The sequence below is a fragment of the Scylla paramamosain genome, chromosome 1 (genome assembly GCF_035594125.1).
Source record: "Scylla paramamosain isolate STU-SP2022 chromosome 1, ASM3559412v1, whole genome shotgun sequence".
NCBI lineage: Eukaryota > Metazoa > Arthropoda > Malacostraca > Decapoda > Portunidae > Scylla > Scylla paramamosain.
In genome coordinates this window covers 5,857,501-5,881,004 of record NC_087151.1, presented here as the reverse complement: position 1 = coordinate 5,881,004, position 23,504 = coordinate 5,857,501, and the positions used below count along the sequence as shown (strand labels likewise).

Genomic DNA, 23,504 nt, shown 5'->3' with positions numbered 1-23,504 from the left:
CAGTCATGATTTCTACAAGTTTCAGAGCTTTAAAGTATCCCATGACGAGACAAGTGACAACAACGCACCGATACCGATTACCGATAAATATTACACAATGATAGTATAGATGCTATAAACGACAAATAAAATAATAGGCTACGTGGCACGATTCACTGCCTGTCCAAGCAGGGAGTGGGAAAAAGCGAAGCTAGCAGCAAATCAACTGATTGCTGGTCAGCCACGTGCAGTTTTCTCCTAGACAGTAACAGTGAATACATTCAGATTGTATTGCACAACTTAAAATAATGTGGAGAGTGTGGACATGGTGCTTCTCTGCCATGGTTATCCGCCTGGCCTGGTCATTGTATTTGTCGCCAGGCTAGAAGTGAATTTCACACCAGGGCTAAGCAACGCCTTAAAATGTATATGTGTATAGAACATTTTCGATTTAGAATAACCTGTATTTTCACCACTGGCAATATCCGCAAAAAAAAAAAAAAAAAAACCGTGTTACATCTTATACACCACAGGTCGGCAATCCCATACGAAGTGGCCCACACTCGTACACACTTCATTCAGTCTACATTCAACCTGTTCCTTAAAGAAGGGTGACAGCTCTAATCCCTCAAACTACCATCCTATTGCTCTCTCTCTCTCTCTCTCTCTCTCTCTCTCTCTCTCTCTCTCTCTCTCTCTCTCTCTCTCTCTCTCTCTCTCTCTCTCTCTCTCTCTCTCTCTCTCTCTCTTTAATCTCCTTAACTGGAAGAATCTTAACCATGTCACTTCACAATATCTGATCACCAGTATGGGTTCCGTCGTAGCCCTCTACTGGTGATATGGTTTGCTTTATTGAGTGCTGGTCATTCTCTTTTAAGGATTTTGGTAAAATTTTCGCCGTTGACTTAAAAAAAAAAAACTTTTGACAGAGTTTGACACAAAGCCTTTTCTTCTAAATTATCCTCCTACGGCTTCTATCTTTCCTTCCTTAACTTCATCTCCGGTTTCCTTTCTGACCGTTCTATTGCTGCTGCGGTAAACTGTCATTATATTTTTCTTCTAAATCTATTAACAGTGCTGTTCCTGAGAGTTCTGTCCTAACACCCACTCTCTTCCAATTTTTCATCAATGATCTCTGCCAAACTTGTCCTATCCGCTCCTTCGCTGATGATACCAGTCTGCACTTTTCCACGTCTTTTCAGAGACGTCCAACCTTCCAGGAATTAAACAGCTTAAGCAGGGAAGTAACAGAATGACTTCAGATCTCTCTAAAAATTTCTTAATACATACGGTTCAATGCCTTAAAAACCCATTTTCTCCATCTATCAACTCGACACATCCCTCAAGATAGTCTCCAGTTGTCGCCTCACGATGTCTCACGATGGCTGGTGGATAGAGACTCATGTAAAGGATGTGTAACAATAAGGAGTTAAAAGGAGTAGTGAAGTTGTGGGAGAGAAGGACTAAGCTTTAGAAAGATAACGAATGTCGTGTTTACTTATTAAGTTGATGCGACGCGAAAGGTAGATAAGACCCAGAGGGCTTCTGATATCTGGTCCAGCAGCCTCAAAAGGAACCAGATTGTGACCATTCTACAGAGAGAGAGGTGCTACGACTCAAATCTTGATTTCTCCATAAACCCTAGGGACCTAAACCTTCAAACGCCGATCCTCATAGTCGTAAGTGTTATATTGTGGTAAATTAGCTAAGTAACTGAATGTTAAAGGTACACTGAGAATTATGATGCTTGTATTGCATTTGTGTCAATTATTATTACTACTTTAACTGTTATGTATTGTGGTAACCATATTGTCTCTTCATTATTACAAAATTGAATTCTTTGTATTATTTGCATGTGCATGATCTGCTGTAGTTCAGTTACTCCTCTTCCTGATGTCAAAATAATTGTCATTACAAGTTAACCGCATCAAAGGGTCCCATACACGCTCAGGCGAACTGTCCAGCTGGCTGAACAACTGTGTCACCCACGTTATTCACTCCTGCCTCAAGGCGACGCTTAGTTCTAGCGAGACACCGAGGAGTGAGGGTCATGGCCTCTCCCATGGATACAGGAGAATTAGACCTACTTGCGACTGCAGTTGTTTCAGTGACCTACAAGAAGAGGAGAAAGTGTAACTTCTTTCTATAATAATAATAATGATGATAATAATAATAATGATAATAATAATAATGATAATAATAATAATAATTCTCGTGACAGTCTAACTAAAGCAGTCCTATACAAGACAGAATTAGTGCATGAAGTACGCGGTAAAGCAACTAGGGATGAGAGCGGAAATCCACAAATCACCAAAGAAATCATAAAACAATCTAAGAGAATGATAAAAAAAAAAAGAATAAGACATTAAATAAAATTTGTTAAGCCATGAATAAAAAATAAGAAGAAACTGATGACGTCTTAAAACAATTTTTATCAATTTTCTTTCTTTTTTTCTTTATTTAATTTACTTCCTTTCAAATTTATGGTTCTGCACAACACAATGGTGATTTGTTAAATTAGATACAAAAGTTTATTAGTTATTTTGTGTTAAGTGAAAAGACCAATGTAACGTTTGTCATGCAAGTGTGACGCGGAACATTGTGGTCTGGAGGAGAGTGAGGTGCGGATGTGGGTCGGTGTGTTGGCTGATGGGACAGAGAGCAACAAAGTGTAATCGTATATACAGACTCTGACTTTTCTTAATCTTATCAGTTATCACACTTGGGTTTCGCTGGTGCATATCAGTTCGACGCACGCGACAGTAGCAACAACAGTGGTGCTCCAAATCCTGGTTTTGAGATCACGTGAAGAGAGAGAGCTGCGAAGAGCATAACAGGGAAAGGACTTACGGTAGGTTTATAAGTACGAAGTGTGTAGTGCTGTGGGAGCAAAGAACAGCTGAATCATTACAATAAATGTCTGCTCGTGGCCCCAGCGCTCATGTCCGTCTCACTCGTCTTTGAACCTGTGGTGAATGGTACGCCTAACCTCGAAACACCGTGCCGTAGTTTACATTCCTCAGTTTTCTCCAGGTACCCATTTATCGACCAAGCCGAAGGAAGAAATAGCTGTGCGCCGACTGCCCCAACCCCGATTCAAACTAGATCCCGCGGATTCGAAGCTAGGCACGCTACAACCATTGCACCGCGGAGCCGTTCACATTTCAGAATTTTACAGTAAGATGATAGTGAAGTTGGATAAAAGAAGGTGTAGAGACACGGCCTTTGCTTTTATTGCTAAATGCTTTGCTCTCTTATCAGGACTATTTACAAAGTCCAAATATATTTTCACCCATTGATGATGTGAAGTCTGTTAACCTATCACTTCTAGAATCAAGAAAACATCTGTAAAAGTTCATATAACTTCCACAATAACTTGTTAAACATAGTCGAGACAGAACACCATGACGTTTAAGATTATGGACTTACCATATATTCGGACCATGCTCAAATCCCGGTACACTTTTCATGTCCTGTACGTGACAACTGCTGCTACCATTCTCTCGAACAACGCCATCAGAGCTTCGAAAGGGTTGTATTATTTATCCATTCATTATTAATATCATTATTATTATTATTATTATTATTATTATTATTATTATTATTATTATTGTTATTGTTATTATTATTATTAATTTATTTATTTATCTATCCATTATTTATTATCTATGTACCTTTTCATATATATATATATATATATATATATATATATATATATATATATATATATATATATATATATATATATATATATATATATATATATATATATATATATATATATATATATATATATATATATATATATATATATATATATATATAGTTGAAGACCGACAATATCTTATCTGCGAGATGCAAGTGACATTAAATTTTGATGGTTAACGAAAGTCCGCCAGATGGTCTTTGTTGATTAGGTTTATATAGAATTAGAAGAATACCGATCGGTGAAATATAATCAATATAATAAAGTCTTGTCATGTAATGCGGTAAACTCATTGGAAGGCAAATAGTGTTCGCTGAAGCACAAATTCAGAATCATGTGTGCGTGCATACCAGTTCTTTTATTGTATAAACTAGTATATATCATGAATCATATTTGAAAGTTAGGATAGTCGCAAACATGGGAAAAGTACACATTTCTGTACTATTCCTAATAAACAATTCACGGCAAAGCATCTTCCATAACCTCCACAACCATATCTCTTCCTCTTCCTCACCTTTCTCCTTCCCACCGATGGCCGACAATTCCCATAATGTAATACACACGAAGGTCACTCCTTGTAAGCGTCGTACGACGCTTATTAATGTGTTGTACTGGAGGTGACTGAAACGAGCTGTGCAGTACTCCCTCTTTGTATTCAGAAGCGATCAAACCTCTGAATTAACATATTATCACTGATACTGAAAATAACACAAAAAAAGTATATCAGTATAGGTAAAGCAGGTATTGCAGTACATCAATGTCGTGACACTTCACGTCGTCAATTCCGTAACATACTCGTATGTGAGTCAATACAGAGTTACCTACACTTTAGCGGGTTCAGTCGGTTCTACAGGTGAACACCACCAGCACAAACACAGCAAGTTGCCCTCTTGTGTACGTGATCTGATGTACGTCATTATGTTACATTAAGTATACTTATATTAACACACATCACTAAATCCTCACAATTACGTAAATATCTAATTACCATAAGTAGTCACATTAATTATATTGACATACATCATTAAATCCTCATGGTTACATAAGTATATGTTATCTAATACTATGATGAATACATACACAGTGCGGGGAACAGGCGTCATCTTGGTTGTATGCAAGGGATTACACTTGGGGATATACCGGGATGAGAACTCTGGGATTTACTGGGATTTACTCTCCGCGCCTCCCGAGACACGTCTGACGTGTAGGCGTGACTGTCGTGAAGTGGCTTTGGAGACGCTGCTGGGCCCCTACACCCTATGATGTTCATTATGTTGTAGGTATGTTGTCAACACTCACGTCATAACAACCGACCCTTCGGCGAGAGAAATAGCTGAGAGGGCAAGTTTAACGAGTCCCCTCGGCCCTACATTCCCCTCTCACTATGTTGTGTTGTGCTGGCGCGTAGGAGCGCCATACACTGCTCATGTATAACAACCAGTTGCTGCAAATAATATAACGCTAGCAAATAAAACATAAAATGTCACATTACAATGTACGTATACGTATGTACTCGTATCTCTAGCCGTCGTGTAAGTTGTATACTCGTATATACGGCGGCTACGCTCCTCTCTAACATCATTCCAGTATTTTTAATTAAGTTGTTCATGTATCGATTCAAACTGTATTTCCATTACATACATAAGGAATGGGAATCATCACCATCACCACCATCCTTTAGAAATCCACGTAGACATAAATCTCTCCCATGCATCTTCATCCATCTCTGTCAGCTGCCTGTATAATTCCCAGGCCACTTCAGCAAAACACTGTCACCCCTCAGTCTACTTTCGACTATCCTACTTTTTTTTTTTTCTCATTGCTCTCGGGTTGTATTTCTGGAATTCTAATTGTTAAGGCTTTAGGCCTGAAACAGAGTGGAAATGAAATAAACCCATCCACGTTTGACACGATGTATTGGCAGTATTGATCAAAGACGTGGGAAAGAACACAACCTATATAAATACTCAGTAAAAGTAATAAATTCTCATTTTATGTAATAAACTCATATTAACTGAATTCAGACAAATATAACTATCTAATGTAGCATCCTAACACTATTTCACTGTACTATCTAATGTAGCATCCTAACACTATTTCACTGTACTATCTAATGTAGCATCCTTACACTATTTCACTCAACGCTATACTGTAGCGTCCTTATACTATTTCACTCAACGCTATACTGTAGCGTCCTTATACTATTTCACTCAACGCTATACTGTAGCGTCCTTATACTATTTCACTCCACGCTATACTGTAGCATCCTTACACTATTTCACTCAACGCTATACTGTAGCGTCCTTATACTACGAGTATTTCACTCAACGCTATACTGTAGCGTCCTTACACTATTTCACTCAACGCTATACTGTAGCGTCCTTATACTATTTCACTCAACGCTATACTGTAGCGTCCTTACACTATTTCACTCAACGCTATACTGTAGCATCCTTACACTATTTCACTCAACGATATACTGTAGCGTCCTTATACTATTTTTATTACCGCCAGCAGGCGGCGAAGGTTATTTCAGACCCACAAGATGACACAAATCGTTTATTGAATCCGATTGAATCCGGTTGGATCTGTTTGAATTCGGTCGAAACCTGAAGACATACATTAATGATCATAGACAATATTCTATATGAATAATTTGTGTAATACAGGTATGATTCTGCACGTTACTTATAGGATGATATATTCTTACACAGACAGTTGTTACACTTACGTGTTTGGGTCTTGGGGTAATCGTTAAGTAACGCGCACGCCCTTTCTGACAGGTGCTCTAGGTAGGTCTATCTACTTATGTTACTGCAGCAACACACGTCCTCCCTGCACGAGTGTCCTCAGCAAAGTGTCCCTATCATCCACACTCAGTTACTGCCTGGGTTCCTACCCTGTCCATCGTTATCCATTAGCGACGGCGATAAGGCCGGCCTCATCTTAGCCTCATGTCCTAACAAGCATCCTTCATCTCCTTACATCAACAGTACCTCAACACCGACCGTACAAGGAATTCGCTGACTTAAGCCTCGTCTTGGTCCTCACCCTGACCTCCAGGTCCTTTCCTCCCTCATTGACAAACTCGCTTGCACAACATCAACTTCTTTCACCCGCTTGACGATAACAATTTTCACTCCACTGACAGCAAACAGCTATCTCGTACATCTTACATATGACAACACATTCGAGCCTCTTGCGTGGTATACAAAAGACAAACGGTCTCACGTGTTGTGGGTCCCTCAGCTTTCCTTGTAAGCACAGAATATTCTTATTTCTGCGGCTCCACCAGAAACGTCGTAAGATATCTGCCATTTGTGGCGACGCAGGGATCTGCATCGTATGTTTACTGTTAGGTGCCATCTGCTAAGGTGCTGCCGTCAGCGTGACTCATACCAGCATAGGTCGCGGCGCGACCAACAAACACTCTCTCTCTCTCTCTCTCTCTCTCTCTCTCTCTCTCTCTCCTAACCGTGTTTTACTTTTTTTTTTTTTTCACTGTAGTCAAGATGTCTTCAACCTATGTTCTTTTCCCTCCATGCCAAGATAAAAATTCTTCTCTTCATTCCTTTTTTGAAACTCAGGCGTTTTCATTTCACGAAATTATGAGAGAGGGATATGCTGGAAATAAGACGTGCAGTGTAATAACCTAACCAACGCCAACTGACTGACCTGTTGAGATAGGATCGTGTGTAAGAAGTGTGTGTGTGTGTGTGTGTATGTGTGTCTGTGTGTGTGTGTGTGTGTGTGTGTGTGTGTGTGTGTGTGTGTGTGTGTGTGTGTGTGTGTGTGTCTATGTGTGTGTGTGTGTGTACTGGCTTTCTTTTTCCCTTCATTGCAATTACTATAGCAGTAGACATCTCAACTTTTCTTCTTCAGACAGGTGCCCCACCACCGGTATGGAAAACATCCACAACTTTGATGACTTGCTTAACCACATTGGGACTGGGAGATGGAACGCATTATACTTTCTGGCTGCTTCGTTCAGTGAGTTGACAAATGAGCAGATAAATATCACACATGTAAACTATGTAAACAACCTCTCCTTTTCAATGATTACCATAGATTCGAGATCCCCATGTTATCTCGTGACTTCCCCTTGACCAGCTACTGGTATCAACAGTGTACTTCATACTGGCGGCGCGGAGCTTGAGTTTCGTGTACATGGCGCCGGCCCTCAACTATACGTGCCTGCCCCCTGACAACGCCACCAGCGTCTCAGAGTAAGTATTGACTTCGGAAACAGCCACAATATTTTATAATGTCCTACACACAGACACTCGCGCCTGACTATATAATGATCAGTTTAAAAAAAAAAGAAATTCAAATCTTTATGGAAAAAATAGCTTTATCTATCCAGCCATATAAAAACATGTTAATGTGACACAATGAAAACACTGCTCCAGATGATGATTACATTAATATAAATAAATAAAATTGTAATAAATAAGATATATAGGAATAAATGATAATAATAATGATAATGATAACGATAACAATAATAGTAATAAGTGGTAATAATAATAGTAGTAGTAGTAATAATAATAATAATAATAATAATAATAATAATAATAATAATAATAATAATAATAATAATAACAACAACAACAACAATAATAGTAGCAATAATAATAGTAATAATAACAACAACAACAACAACAACAATAACAACGACGACGACGACGATGATGATGATGATGATAATAATAATAATAATAATAATAATCAATTAATAATAATTAATAATAATAATAATAATAATAATAATAATAATAATAATAATAATAATAATAATAATAATAACAATAATGACGAATTGATAGATAGATAGATAGAGAGATAGGTAGATAGATAGATAGAGAGATAGGTAGATAGATACAGTAGACGGATAGACAGAGAGATAAACAAATTATTAATGTAAAAACTGAAACTCCTGAAACTCATCCGCTTTACACTTCTGTTCAAAATCATGCCAAGACTATTTTTTTTTATCAAGCCGAAAGCTCCTTCATCAATTGTAAAGCTAGAACCTATCCAGATATAACCCCTCGTGACTTCTGGGACGTAAAAGAAAAGAAAAAAAATAAATAAATCCAACCAGTTTTCTTTTTTTATTTTTTCCTCCTCCATGTCAACTTGATAGCACCACTGCCACCTCATTCATCTCTAAAGCTGAACTCTTTGCTCAGACCTTTGCTAAAAGAGACTACTGTTGATGATTCAGGGCTTGTTCTCCTTCTCCACCACACACCGACTATTTATGCCTCATATTAAGGTTCTTTCTGATGAAGTTTTTCATACCTTTGCAGGCCTTAACCCTCGGAAGGCTTATGGACCTAATGGGGTCCCTCCTCTTGTTCTCCATAACTGTGCCTCCGTGCTTGCACATTGCCTGGTCAAATTCTATCAACATCCGCCTTTCCTTTCATATCATTCAGCCTGTTGCTAAAAATCGTGACCTTTCTCACTCTTCTAACTACCGCTCTATTGCTTTAATTTCTTGCCTTTCTAAAGTTTTTAAACTATCCTTAACATCAATCACTTCACGACCTCATACAGTATCTGATCGCCAGTGTGTGCACTGTCATGAACGTTTTACTGGTGATCTTTGATCTTCCTTACTGAGTCCTGGTCATCCTCTTTTAGGGATTTAGGTGAAACTTTTAGACATATCAAAGGTACTTGATAGTCTGGCACAAAGCTTTGATTTCTAGACTACCCTACCCCTGATTTTATCCTTCTCTCTGTAACCTCATCTCGCGTTTTTTTATTTTTTTTTATTCCGTTCCTCAGGATCGGAGTTCTTTCCTGTCAGCCACTCTCTTTCTATTATTCATCAATAACTGTAAGCCAAACTATCTACTTCTACGCTGATAATATCACTCTGCGCTCGTCCACATCTTTTTTTCAGACGTCTAACTCTTCAGGAATTAAAAAAACTCACGCAGCGAAGTCACAGAACACTGTGTACAGGGGCACTATCATCCACCATGTATCCACCATACATCCACCATGTACTCGTATGTAGTACGCTTCACATACAGTATAGGAGTTTCCACTCACACTGCTCTCTGGAGCACGGTGGATTCAAAAGCATTTCGTCTTATCAACTCTCTTCTCTAATTGATTGTCTTTAGGCTCTCATTTCGCCGCAATTTTGCATCTCTTGTTACTTTTACGCTAATTGCTCTCCTGATCTTGCTAATTTCATTCTTCCCCTCCTCCCGCGGCCCCGCAACACAAAGTTGCTTCTTTCTCTCACCGATATTCTACCCACCTCCCTAATGAGAAAGTTAGCCAATAATCTTTCATCCCCTTTATTGGTAAACTCTGGAACTTCCTGCCCGCTTCTGTATTTTCTCCTACCTATGAGTTAAACTGTTTCAGGTGGGAGGTTTCAAGACACTTCTCATAATCTTGGCTAATCTTTTTGACTGTACTCTTTGCGGGCTGGAAACTTCAATGGCCCCTCTCATCAGCGTGTTTTGTTGCCCTTGGTCACAGCCCGTCTTATAAAAAAAATAGATAATAATGATGATGATGATGATAATAATAATAACAATAATAATAATAATAATAATAATAATAATAATAATAATAATAATAATAATAATAATAATAATAATAATAATAAAGTAACATCTGAAAGCAGCAAATCACTACATTATCTATGGGCCAACGACTTGTTTTCTTCTGCCAGGATAAATATCATAATTCTTTTCAAGTAAAGAAAATGCAAGCCATAATTTAATCTAACCGTTTTATGAAAAGTAGAGTTCACTTATATATGTCATTTTGAATTCAGTAATTCTCCTTTTCTTCCTTTGATGGAGTATTCTTGATGTTTGATAAGGTCCTTAATAATGCAGACATGGATCTTCAGAGACAGTCGTAAGTAACTGGACATAAACTGCCATCAAAACCTGTGTCATATGTTTTTTGCACACATTAGTCACTCATCGTGGTGACGTGGATTTTCAGAGATTCGTGCACTTATGTGAGGGCAACAGAGGACGGAGCGGAGTTGCAAGAGCCTTGTACTGAGTGGCACTTTGATACGTCTGTCTTCAGCAACACCCTCACCTCAGAGGTGAGTGGATGAGTGTGGAAAGAGGCATAGCCAAGAGCTTCCTCATGAATGGAGCGGGGCAGGGCACGGGGAGTCTGGGGACTGGCTTCACAACAGCCGTGATCTAATGTTTCCTGTGTTTACAGTTCCAGTTGGTATGCGGTCGAGCCTACCTACGCGCCACCTACCATAGCATTTTCAGCTTCCTCTCCGTGTTCTGCCTGCTGTGGGGCTACCTCGCCGACAGGTACTGTGGCGCGGCAACGCCAACTTCATCTACGACTTTGTTGCACATACCCTTCATTCACTAAGAGAGAGAGAGAGAGAGAGAGAGAGAGAGAGAGAGAGAGAGAGAGAGAGAGAGAGAGAGAGAGAGAGAGAGAGAGAGAGTGAGTGAGAGCCCTGAGGAGTCTCGCTATTTGTCCATTCATTCTTCTTAAAGGAAGGAAGTGTGACCAAGCTCTTGATGTTACAGGTACGGAAGAAAGGTGGTGGCAGTGCTGACCCACGTGCCGTTGGGCGTCCTCTACATTGCCATGAGTTTCCTTCCCACCTTCAGTATGGTTCTGGCCTTTCGCACACTGATAGGAGCATTGACCAACACCGTCTTGTATTTACTTGGTGAGTCACCCAGTTGTTTTGTTTCTCCCGTCAAGGTCCATGATACTGATGGTGCACAGGGCGTCGCCCATCCTGCCACGTGCGATCCTGTCTAAAGATGGCAACATTCATCTTTTAAACCTTATCACCACTGTTCTTCAGTTCACTTATATTAATTATAACACGAGCAAGCCTTGCCACCACGAGCCTGCCTCCCCTCGCACCACGGCCAGATGGCGATGAGCAGCGGGGTGCCGAGGAGGGAGGAGGAATTTGTTTCAAGGGGCTGTGAAGGGAGGGAGGGAGGGACACACACCACTCCCTCTACTGCCTCGGCGCGCCACAACCATCAGTCGATTCTCATGGACGACGACGGTAACAAAAACAACAACAACAAAATGACAAAAAAAAAAAAAAAAATATATATATATATATATATATATATATATATATATATATATATATATATATATATATATATATATATATATATATATATATATATATATATATATATATATAATGAAGTAAAAAGAGGCAAGGTTATGAAGCGGCGAGTTCATGCTGAGGGCCACAGGACGCCCCCGCCCCTGCTCGGCACACACGTCATGCCTCCCGCCGGCCACCCCTGCGGTCTGTCAAGGGAAATTAATATTGCTAACACAAACACGTTTCCCAGTGCGGTTCCAAGAAGAAAAAAGTATTGCCAAAGGTGTTTATCGCATAATACTTTACCCACAACACGACCATGTTCCTTGTAAACTGAGCACGGCATTAGTTTTCATTTGGCATCGCCTTGTTTAACCGAGTCTCGCAATGTGTGCTTCGTTTTTGGTTTCTTCCGAATGACAACACCAGGAATAAACATAGTTACATAAGGCCATAAACGAAGCTGCAAGAAGCCAGCAGGTCTCTACGTGGCAGTCCCTGTATAAAACATATATAGTAAGCACCGGACCACATCGGACGGTGCTGGCAATAATGTTAGTGCACAGGAATCCCTTTGGCTTCAGACCGGAAAGGAAGACACTCATCCGACACTGGCCCCCCCCGCCCAGCCAATCACGGTGTGGCAGGCGCGGAGAATGGCGCGTCTGTGCCTCATTTCATGCCACTAATGCGACGTGAACAGTCTGTCTTTTTCTTTCCCTGCCTAATTACTTAAACGACTTAAAGTCATAGCAGAAGGTACAGCAATAATGAGTAACATTTAGATAATGTTAAACCTCCCTGTGAAACGCTAAGAATGTTGCTGTCATTGCACATTTATAGGAAAGAAAGGCAGGAACAAAAGTTACAAGAATAAAGTCACAACTCCTCGGTACCTGTTTCCGCTGAATGTAACGCTGAGCAAAGACATTTTTTTGTGATACATGTTCATAAAAAAAACTAACGTCAATGGAAGACCAAATTATTTACTGAGAACGATTTTTTTTTTAAATACTCTAATACAAAAAAAAAAAAAAAAAACGTTAAATTAATCAAAGTATATATGAAATAAAGTAGACATAAGAGTAATATGCCAGATGAATTAACTGGTATCACTATGGATACAATATCTGAGGCAAAAATGGAGCAGGCAAAATTGTCATACACCTAAGTATCTGAAATAAATTCTCCTTTCGCTTAATACCGCGCACTTCACACGTCGTCTATGGTTTTCAGTACTTTTAACGCACTTATTTAACCCCCCATCCCTATATGCCCCTGAAAATCCTTGCTATCTCTAGGAATAGGATATATCAAGTAAAATAAGCCCCACAGTACCCATCAGCCGTATTTTGCTCATTTTACTTACACACTGGTTTTTAGCTCTCATACCTCTCCCTAAATATAATCAGCCATAGCCGTTTACCCTTGCTTATCCTCTGGTTTTCCTATGGAAACGTTTTTTTAAGACAAAATAAGGTAAAATAATAAAGATAAGATCCGAGATCGCCGCTGCCGACACTGGAGGATTATGGATCTTGTTCAGCATCACTGTGTAATAATTTTGCTGCGCAACTCGACCGAAGGTGCTCAGTGAAAGCGTGTTTAGCAAGTAGAATCATTCCAGTGTAATACCGCCTTTACAGAAATTTACACTTTCCTTTGGTAGCCATGGAAGTGTGCGAGATCAAGAAGCGGTCTGCGGTGGGCATCCTAATAGGCCTGCCCTGGGCGCTGGGCACCATGGTGTTTGGTGGCTTGGGTTATCTCATCCGGGACTGGCGGTGGCTCAACTTCGCTATCTCCCTTCCTTTCCTGTTCATCTTCGTCTTCATATAGTGAGTGATGTCTGGACGATGTTTTCTCGAGCTAGTTTCTTGATATATATATATATATATATATATATATATATATATATATATATATATATATATATATATATATATATATATATATATATATATATATATATATATATATATATATATATATATATATATATATATATATATATATATATATATATATATATATATATATATATATATATATATATATATATATATATATATATATATATATATATATATATATATATATATATATATATATCTTGACATCCAACATCTCTGAACGTCTAGGGTTATATCAAAAACATAAGAATAATTTTGCAGATTTCCGGGGCATAGAAACAGAAATAGAAATGAACTACTGTAATATTTATGATAGACAGATACATCAAACAAGAACAGACCACAGCCTTAGCGTGCCAAATGAGGTAAGAGAACACAGATGACTTCTATCTAGTATAAAAAAAAAAAAAACACCCATGAGAGAACCCCAGATTGGAAGTGAAGACTCAGTTGAAGGAATTGAAGAAAAAGAAAGCAAGAGAAGACAAATTGAACCCAGAACTATATAAAGCTTCACTTCAACTCGTCCTTCGCTAAAACAGTTTCTACAGAGTTAGGTGTTTTGAGCTGTCTCTATCTTTCTTTTTTTTTCTTTTTTTCATCCCAAGCTGCTAACTCAATATAGCGGCTTTATCCATTCATGTATGAAGTATACTTCACATGTAGGAGGCTCCACTCACACAAGTCTTTGAATAGTGTGGAGTCAAAAGCGTTCCATCTCATCACCTCCTCTCCTCCAACTGACTGTGTTCAACATCTCTGTCTTTGGTGCATGGTTGAAGCTCTTGCTATATTCCATTATTTTCACGCTAACTACTCTTGTGACCTTTCTAACTTTATGCCTTTCCCCACTCCTTGAAGCCTTCATACACAAATTTTTTGACTTCTGCTCATCTCTATTCTGTCCACCACCCTAATGGAAGAGTTTACTGGTATCTTTAGTTCTTAATCCTTTTTACTGGTGAAGTCCAAAACATTCTGCCCGCCTCCGTATTCCCTTCTGTCCATGAGAAAGATTCCAAAACAACTCATAATGCAATTTGGACTTGATTTCACACTATTTCTTTAAGGTACTGGAATTCCAGTTGACTTTTTTTCAGTTTTGGCCAGAACCCCCTCTTACATAAAAAGAAATGAAATGAAATGCCAGCATCACAAAGAAAGAACAAAGTATAGCGATTTTTGTTGCCCTTGGCCAGTGTCCCTCCTACATTAAAAACAAAAAAAAATGTCTGGATCATGTCATTCTCTATAAGATCCTAATATAATTTAAAAAGTCTTTATACTTATAGTCACTGCACAGCTTCTATTATCCATTTAGATAAAAATCTCGTGTTTCAATATACTTCATCCTTTCACACGCCACACATACCACTGTTTTGGTCAAGGAGATCAGTAACTAGTCACTTTTCAGTGAAAGTCTTTATCAATATTAGCGGGGCGCGCACCTCAGCTGCAAGTGACAGGCAAGAATGTTACCAATGATTTAGGGAACAAAGTGTGTGTGTGTGTGTGTGTGTGTGTGTGTATAGATCTCTAGATCTCTCCATACTTCCCCAGTCTGTTTGATGAGTCTCCACGGTGGTTGCTGGTGACTGGAAAGGAGGAAAAGGCGCGACGGGTGGTGCAGCGGGCAGCTCGCATCAACCAGGTTCAGTTGCCGTCTGAGGAGTATCTGGCAATACTGCTGCAGAAGGTGAGACGCTGCTCTAAATGTGTATCCTTCAGATGATGTTGAAGGATATAAGAATAGAGGAAACTTTTAATGAATTTGTTACTCGTTCTCAGTTGTTCTTTGTCAAAATGATTGTCATTATCTTATCAATGTACAATACACCATACATTTTTTTTTTTTTTTTCCCACCACTTTCGCCCTATACATACCAAGAGGTCCCACTCTCACACATACACACATTCTCTTAACAATCCCCACACAGGCTCAGCACCCCATGCAGAATGTGGAGGAGAGAAAGACGGTCAAAATGGTGTGTACGTGGCCACAAATATTCAGGTAAGAACGCTGATGCTCCGTTTTAACCTGGAAACTTTTGATATTTAAAAAGCCACGGCACAGTGAAATGTATTTTGACAATGCCCTGTATGTATGGAGGATAATGATCTCTCTCTCTCTCTCTCTCTCTCTCTCTCTCTCTCTCTCTCTCTCTCTCTCTCTCTCTCTCTCTCTCTCTCGGTTGAAAAGCACACTGCTCCATAATTATAATGAATAAGTATTTATGACCATCTTGACATTCTCTGCGTTTTGTAATACGTATATTTATGTCCGTGTAGGAGCGTTTTTGTGCTGGTGTACTTGTGTGTGCGATTGCATGTAAACTTGTGTGCGAGTATGCATATATTTAGTGTGTACGTATGTATATATGTTTGTGTGCGGGTATGCATGTGTTTATTACATGTGCGCATGCATACTTGTGCGCGGGTAGGTAGGTATTTATGTGTGTATGTATGTATACTTGGGCATGTATGTATGTATTTGTCTACGTATGTGTGTGCACTTGTGTGTGTGTGTGTATGTATGTATTTATGTGCATATGCATGTATGTGTTTATGTGCGTGTGTATATCTGTACTTCGTGCGTATGCATGTATGTAATTATGTCCTTATGTTTTTACCTGAACTTGTGTGTGTGTGTGTGTGTGTGTGTGTGTGTATGTGTATACGAGTATATATATATATATATATATATATATATATATATATATATATATATATATATATATATATATATATATATATATATATATATATATATATATATATATATATATATATATATATATATATATATATATATATTCTGAATTTGAGTGTTTACCGCTGCCGCCACTGTATCCTGTTTTAGATGAGATACTTGCCCAGTTGATGATGATGTTTGCCACCGCTGGATCAGATGAGGAGCTTGGTGTTCTGATATTTTTGCGATCACCCGATGTTCTAGATTATTTGATGAAGGGACAGGATTGATGTCCACCACTTGTATCGGATATGTTTTACCTCTCTTCTTCTTCTTTACTGTTCTGAGTTTAGATGATGTACTTGCACAGTTGATAATGCTTGCCACTGCTGGATCAGATGAGGAGCTTGGTGCGTGCCATAGTCAGCCAGAAATATGATCATTTTGCTTGTGCAAGGCATCTGTCTCGACCTGGATGTCCTGCGTGGGGTGAGTCGTGAACGTGGTGAAGTATGGTACTTACTATCGACTGAGGCATCACGAGCTGAGATAAAACGCTCACTAGAATCGTCAGTAGAGACATGACTCAACTTATACAAGACACTATCTTGCATGAAAAACGTATCAGCACTCACTTACAACTTAGGAAAATTTGTCTCATCAGCAGATTCGAGGTACAGTGAAATTCCTCTTATCCGGCATTCGAGTATCCGGCAGCTTCAAGTATCCGGCACATTTTTTTCCCCGAGCCTTAAAATCAATAAAAAATCAATGTGTACTCATAAATTCGATTAAAATTCCCGCGCGAGGCATACTTTGTCCCTTGGCCACCAGAGCGCACTGCTTTGCGCCATCCGCAGCCCACTGCACTGTGTTTACTCAGTGACTCAGTCCCGCGTGTGCACTGTTTATCGCCTGACGCCTTCATCTTGCCTAAAGTTGTAGAAAAGAGGAAGCGTGTTGTGCTTACACTTAAGCAGCTGATCAGATCAGCTGCTGATTAAGATCAGCTGATCTTTGTTATGGTAAGATGCGTGAGTGTAGGGTGGTGATTGTGGACATAATTTCACTTCTATTCAAGTATCCGGCAATATTCAAGTATCCGGCATGTCGGCGGTCCCGTTGATGCCGGATAAGAGGGATTCTACTGTAATAACTGACACTAAAACAGAAAGCATCTGAATGTTGATGTCTCCTTATTTCATCCATAGTTAGCATAGCAGGATTTTCTGTCATGAGATAGTAGAAACATTGTTTGATAGTGCGTCTGCCACTGAGTTTGCCTTAATAGGAATATATGAAAATGTAGGATTAAATCTTTGAATCGTGAGATGCCAGCGAGCAAATTGTTGCCTTTGAAGGTCTCTGTGACAGCATAAAGATCAGAGTGGATATGAATCTTAAAGCCTAAGATGAGTTCACGGAAATGACGTAACACACAGATCCCGGAGAGACTTTCACCCTTTGTGACATCATAATTTTGCTCTGCTTTGTTGAGAAGTCTGCTAGCATGCGCTAATGCGCGATGTTTACGAAGTGAATCTTTCTACATGAGAACAGCACCGATTCCAAAGCCAGAAGCGTCAGTGTAAAAGATGAAATCTTTCTCAAAATTAGGAAAAGCAAGGACAAGTGCTTGACACAAGGCAGTTTTGAGAAGATCAAAGGCATCTTGTTCTTTTCAGACCAGATGAATGCAACATTTTTCTGGAGCAAATGAGTGAGAGGTTGAGCGATAAAGCTGAAATTTTTGATGAACTGACGATAAAATCCAGCAAGACCGATGAATTGCCTGATCTGATCGATATTAGTAGGAACAGGAAAATTTTTCATAGCATTTACCTTGTCATCTAAAGTGTGAATACCATCTCTGTCGAATTTGTGACCAAGGAATTTGACCTGCTGTTGGAGAAACGAGCATTTGTTGAAATTGATCTTTAAGCCAGCAGCTTGAAAGCGTGACAGAACGAGAGACAGTGTGTGAAAATTATCCTATAAGGACTCTGATGCAATGATAACGTCAACAAGGAAGCAGAACACACTTTTACCGATGAGACCTGAGAGAACAGAATTCATCAATCCATGAAACGTTAAAGGCGAGTTACGTAGACCTTGAGCCATGCGTTTGAACATGAATTGGCCAGAGGAGGTAGTGAAAGCAGTATATGGCCGTGAACTTTCCTCTAATTCAACTTGGAAGAATCCTGAGTGTAAATCTAGAGTGGAAAATACCGCATTTGAATCACCGAGAGCCTGAAGATCACCTAACCTCGGCATAGGAAAACGGTCAGGAATGGTAGATGCGTTGAGTTTCCTGAAGTCGACAACGACACGCCAATTGCCTTGTTTCTTTGGAACGAGTAACAAGGGAGCGTTATAAGGTGAACAGCAGGTTCCACTACATCCTGAAGTAACATACCTCGCACAACTTCATCAAGCAGAACACGACGTCTGTATGGCACCCTGTAGCTGGGAGTGTAAGATGGTCTGGACCCAGGCGTCAGGTGGATAGAGTGAGTGATGACGTCTGTATGGCCCAAAGGTTCACCAGGGAGCGAGACAACGTTCTTGAAAGAATTTAGGAGAGCGAGTAATTCATGTTGAGATTCTGGGAAATCAAGTACAGATGTGTGATCATTCGTGATAGGCGGGAGAGAAGACATGCTATGGCTGTCAGATGCAGATACATTACTGATAGAGAAAGAAGGTAAATCATCCAAGATTACAACTTTCTCAGAGTAAGGCAAGGCTTCTCCGAGTAGCACACCTGCTTTGAGCTTGACAGGCGTAGATGTGACATTTTTCAGCCAGTTTTGCAGGATCCATTGTCATCGATTGTGCTAAGAAGGGATTCTAACTACACCTTTGCATGGAGATTGCTGTGCATAACAGAGGATATCAGTGCCTGATGCAGCAGACTTAACCTTAGCGTTTACAACATATAAAACACATTCAGACAGCGTTACCGGATCTGCTAGCAAAATGTGTTTACAAAGAGTTACACCGTGGTCTGACTGGGAAGTTGATCGAGAATGAGGCTGTGAGACAGGCAAATTAGATGACGTAACACAAGAATCCCGTGTAGATAACATTTGATCGCTAGTAGAAGGAAGAGTTGCAACAGATGTCACTACACCAGCAAGAGAGAAAGTATCAGAGGGAAGAGCAGTAGGAATATAAGTATCCCCTTGAGCGATTTCATTGATGGCAGGGAAAAGACTGATATCATATTTGCACATGGTGTTGAAGCCTATGAGAAGATCACCACTGAAAGATACATCAGATACAATATAAAAATAATCACATATGTCTGGTTCCTGGGATGATAAAGACAGTGATAAGAATATTTTCCTGTGAGATGAGATAATTTTCCCTGATATACCATTGAGATTTATATCAGGTGGTAATGTATTGATGTGATCCTGAGAAGAGGAAAAGAGTTTCCTAAAAGACATCCATCTTGATAAGGTTAACTACAGCACCCGTGTCAAAGAAAGCTTTGTAAGATGCAGTGACACGTATCATCTCTGATAATGCCATTGAATAATCCAGCATATCTAATGTTAATTGAAGGAAGTGCTGAGTTAGGAGGATGTGTGAAGCATACCTTGTGTTTTGTACGATGTTTAGGTGTATAAGAAGGTAAAGATTTGAGGATGGATGGTGATGTTATGATGGATTGGTCAGAGAAGAGCGCGAAGAGTTTTCCGACGACATTTGTGGAGCCTGAGACTGAGGATGATGATGCCTGAAGTCTTGTAAGAAATGACCTACCCTTTTGTGGAAGGAACAGAATGCTTCAGGATTGAATGAGTGTCTTCCTGAACTATCAAGAACAACCCTGCACTATGCAGCTTGCAACGGTTGCAGGTGACATTTTTTTATCTCGATTTCGATCGAGTGTACTGATAGCGAAATGAAGGGCATGTGGGTCTAATGCAGCGTCCACGAGGAAAAGAAGGGGAAGGTGAGGAGGCAGCGAGAGCTTGAACATATTCTATGGTGGGAAGGGGACGCTCATCAGAAATGACTTTGCAGACATCATATATGTAATCTAATTTGTGGAATTCGATGTCACTGGCGACCTGGAAATTGGGAGCATCAAGGAAGGAGGTGGACAAGATATAAGCTATGAACCTTTTCAACCAATCCGTTGACAATGAGTCATTAGTAAACCATTTTGAGTCTTGGAGCTGAATGATCAATTCTGAACTCAGAGAGGAAGCAATGTTTTTTGCCTGGTAAGGATTAGTATGTGAGCGGACATGCTGTGAGATAGGTTTGGAGAGTTTGAGAAGAGAATGGGTGGCTTCAAGCATGGAATAAATCTGTAAATTTTTTTTCTGAGGTGAGTGGTGAAGTCTTCAAAGGTAGTGAGAGAAACAAATTTGTTTGATTTCACCAACAGGCCAGCGAGACTCAAAGGCTTGTGACAGATACGTGATTTTAAAATGGATATATTTTCCTTATCAGATGTGGCTGCACGTCAAGTGCATTCCTCCTCAATTCTTTAAATAAACTGATGAACAGTCTCTGTGCCAGCGCCAGAAAAAATAGGAAGATGATGAGATTCGTGTATGAAGGTGATATGAGGAGTAGCGGTAGTTTCAGTAGACATTGTGGCAGGTAATGAAGGAGATAGGGTAGACTGTGAGCGTGTTTGCATGAGCGACGTGAAGTGCACAGATAATCAAAGAATAATATGCACAGAAATATAAACAAACAGAACAGCGCACAATATGATAACACAGCACACAATATAACACAGAAGAGTACACAATATGCTAACACAGACAACAACAATAACAATGAAAGACAGAAGGGAATGATGTAAACACTGTTAGACAGACAGACAGACAGACAGCAGGAGACGGATAGGCAGACAGACAGACAGATAGGGAGGTAGATAAATAGACAGACGGGCATCACTTAATAACAGAAGAAGGAAGAGTGAAAAGACAAGAATAATCTGAATCGGATTGGATACTTAAATGTTGGCGAGGAAGTGACAGCAGATGACTGGAGGAACACAGTTGCGGCAGACATGGGGAGATGACCTTGGACGGATGCGGGCAGTGAGGCGGGGACGGCTTGCAACACGTGTAGCGTCCCAGGAAGATGACCGATGAGACCTGGCCGTGAGCACTGGTGGAGAGGGTAGTGGGTGGGTGATGGCTTGGGGAAGGAGCCAAGAAACACCCAAACCTCAGGAGGGAAGCAGGAACGACGACCAGCGAAGAGGAGCAGTGGCGTGAGCAGGAGCAGGCGGTAGACAGATGTGGCCATATGGACGAATCAACTGCGATGATGAGCAGGAAGCGGCCAAGAGAGAGAGAGAGAGAGAGAGAGAGAGAGAGAGAGAGAGAGAGAGAGAGAGAAAGCACATGTGAGGATGACGACTGGATTTCAGCCTCCCAACTTGCCTGCAACACGGAAGGAGAGACTCAGAAGCGAACGTAGGTGCTTTCCCTAAGGACTGGAAGTGGGTGTGAAATCTCTTGAGAGGTAGAGAAGGAGGAGAAAGGTTAAAAATAGAATAGACTGGCTAGCCATGGGCACACGTGGGATGAATATATGAACACATCGCATGTGGGATGGATATATGAATGATGAATATATATATATATATATATATATATATATATATATATATATATATATATATATATATATATATATATATATATATATATATATATATATATATATATATATATATATATATATATATATATATATATATATATATATATATATATATATATATATATATATATATATATATATATATATATATATATATATATATAAAAAAAATTGTCAAGACTGATACATATATATATATATATAGAGAGAGAGAGAGAGAGAGAGAGAGAGAGAGAGAGAGAGAGAGAGAGAGAGAGAGAGAGAGAGAGAGAGAGAGAGAGAGAGAGAGAGAATATTTGATTACTTATGCATTATACATATACTCGTACATTATGTTATATGTGTTTTGTTGTTTTGTATTTAATCTTGTATATTCTGTTGATTATATATAAAAGATATGAGAGGTCGAAACCTTTACCTTGCTATGCATCATGAACCTTGATAAATAATATTCATGTCCTACGAAAGCTGTAGCTTATTGGACCTAGCTGCATTACCATCATTTGTATAATCAAATGTAATTTGATTAATGGCCAAATAAATGTAATCTCTCTCTCTCTCTCTCTCTCTCTCTCTCTCTCTCTCTCTCTCTCTCTCTCTCTCTCTCTCTCTCTCTCTCTCTCTCTCTCTCTATCTATCTCTCTCTCTCTCTCTCTCTCTCTCTCTCTCTTCTCTACTCGCAGCACTCCCATCAATAGAAGAGTCACCATCATCCTCGCTACCTGTTACTTCATAACTTCGCTGGTGTTCACGGGTCTCAACGTGGGCGGCAGCGTGTTCAGCGCCAACCCTTTCATATACGTGGTGGTGGGCGGCTTGATGGAGATACCTGGCTACACCCTCTCGGCGCCCATCATCAACCGCTGGGGGAGAAAGGTGCCCCTCATCGTCAGCTTCTTTATATGCGGTGTCTCTATTCTGTCAACCGTTATCATTCCCACAGGTTGGTTCATATTGTTCACCTAGTGTCTCAAACTGTGTGGGGCGGCACCCTAGGGTGGGTCAGACAGTGCCGGGAGTGCCACATGATTATCTTGAATCTTGTCTTGGCTAATCTCAACGTACATTATGTAAAACAGTGTTTGCAGAAGACTGTCTTTTATTGATTGTCATTGTAAGAGAGTACTTGCTGGAATATTTTCGTCAGCTGATGTGTTTACTTTGTTTTCAGTGTTGGCAGTTTTTGGTTTTCCGGCTAGATCTACTTTAGTAACTCTTTAACCTAATCTAATAATAGATCTACTGATGTGTTCTGTATTTGTATATTTGGGTATGTACTGTATGTTAATTTTGACATGATTATGGATAATAATCTTAATCAATCAATTACAGCAATTTAAACAGAAACATTTGTGTACATAAACTAAACTGATGTGAGGTGAGGTTTTTTTCTAATATCTCTTTTCGTGCCCCTTCTTCTGTTGCTGCTGGTGTTGCTGCTTCTTAGTTTACAATACCTCTGTTCCC

General features: G+C 39.6%; 1 protein-coding gene across 1 annotated transcript in view; it reads left to right on the top strand.

Moving 5' to 3' along the window:
* The first annotated feature begins 1,505 nt into the window (after nucleotides 1-1,505).
* LOC135095723 (organic cation transporter protein-like) overlaps nucleotides 1,506-23,504 on the top strand; it is a 26,896-nt gene continuing 4,897 nt past the window's right edge. The window contains exons 1-10 of the mRNA XM_063996801.1: nucleotides 1,506-1,658; nucleotides 7,568-7,675; nucleotides 7,796-7,911; nucleotides 10,670-10,778; nucleotides 10,904-11,004; nucleotides 11,233-11,378; nucleotides 13,456-13,624; nucleotides 15,260-15,395; nucleotides 15,637-15,710; nucleotides 22,721-22,980. Coding sequence (XP_063852871.1) covers nucleotides 7,610-7,675; nucleotides 7,796-7,911; nucleotides 10,670-10,778; nucleotides 10,904-11,004; nucleotides 11,233-11,378; nucleotides 13,456-13,624; nucleotides 15,260-15,395; nucleotides 15,637-15,710; nucleotides 22,721-22,980 — 1,177 coding nt within the window. The 5' untranslated portion in view covers nucleotides 1,506-1,658; nucleotides 7,568-7,609. The remainder of the gene's footprint in view (nucleotides 1,659-7,567; nucleotides 7,676-7,795; nucleotides 7,912-10,669; nucleotides 10,779-10,903; nucleotides 11,005-11,232; nucleotides 11,379-13,455; nucleotides 13,625-15,259; nucleotides 15,396-15,636; nucleotides 15,711-22,720; nucleotides 22,981-23,504) is intronic.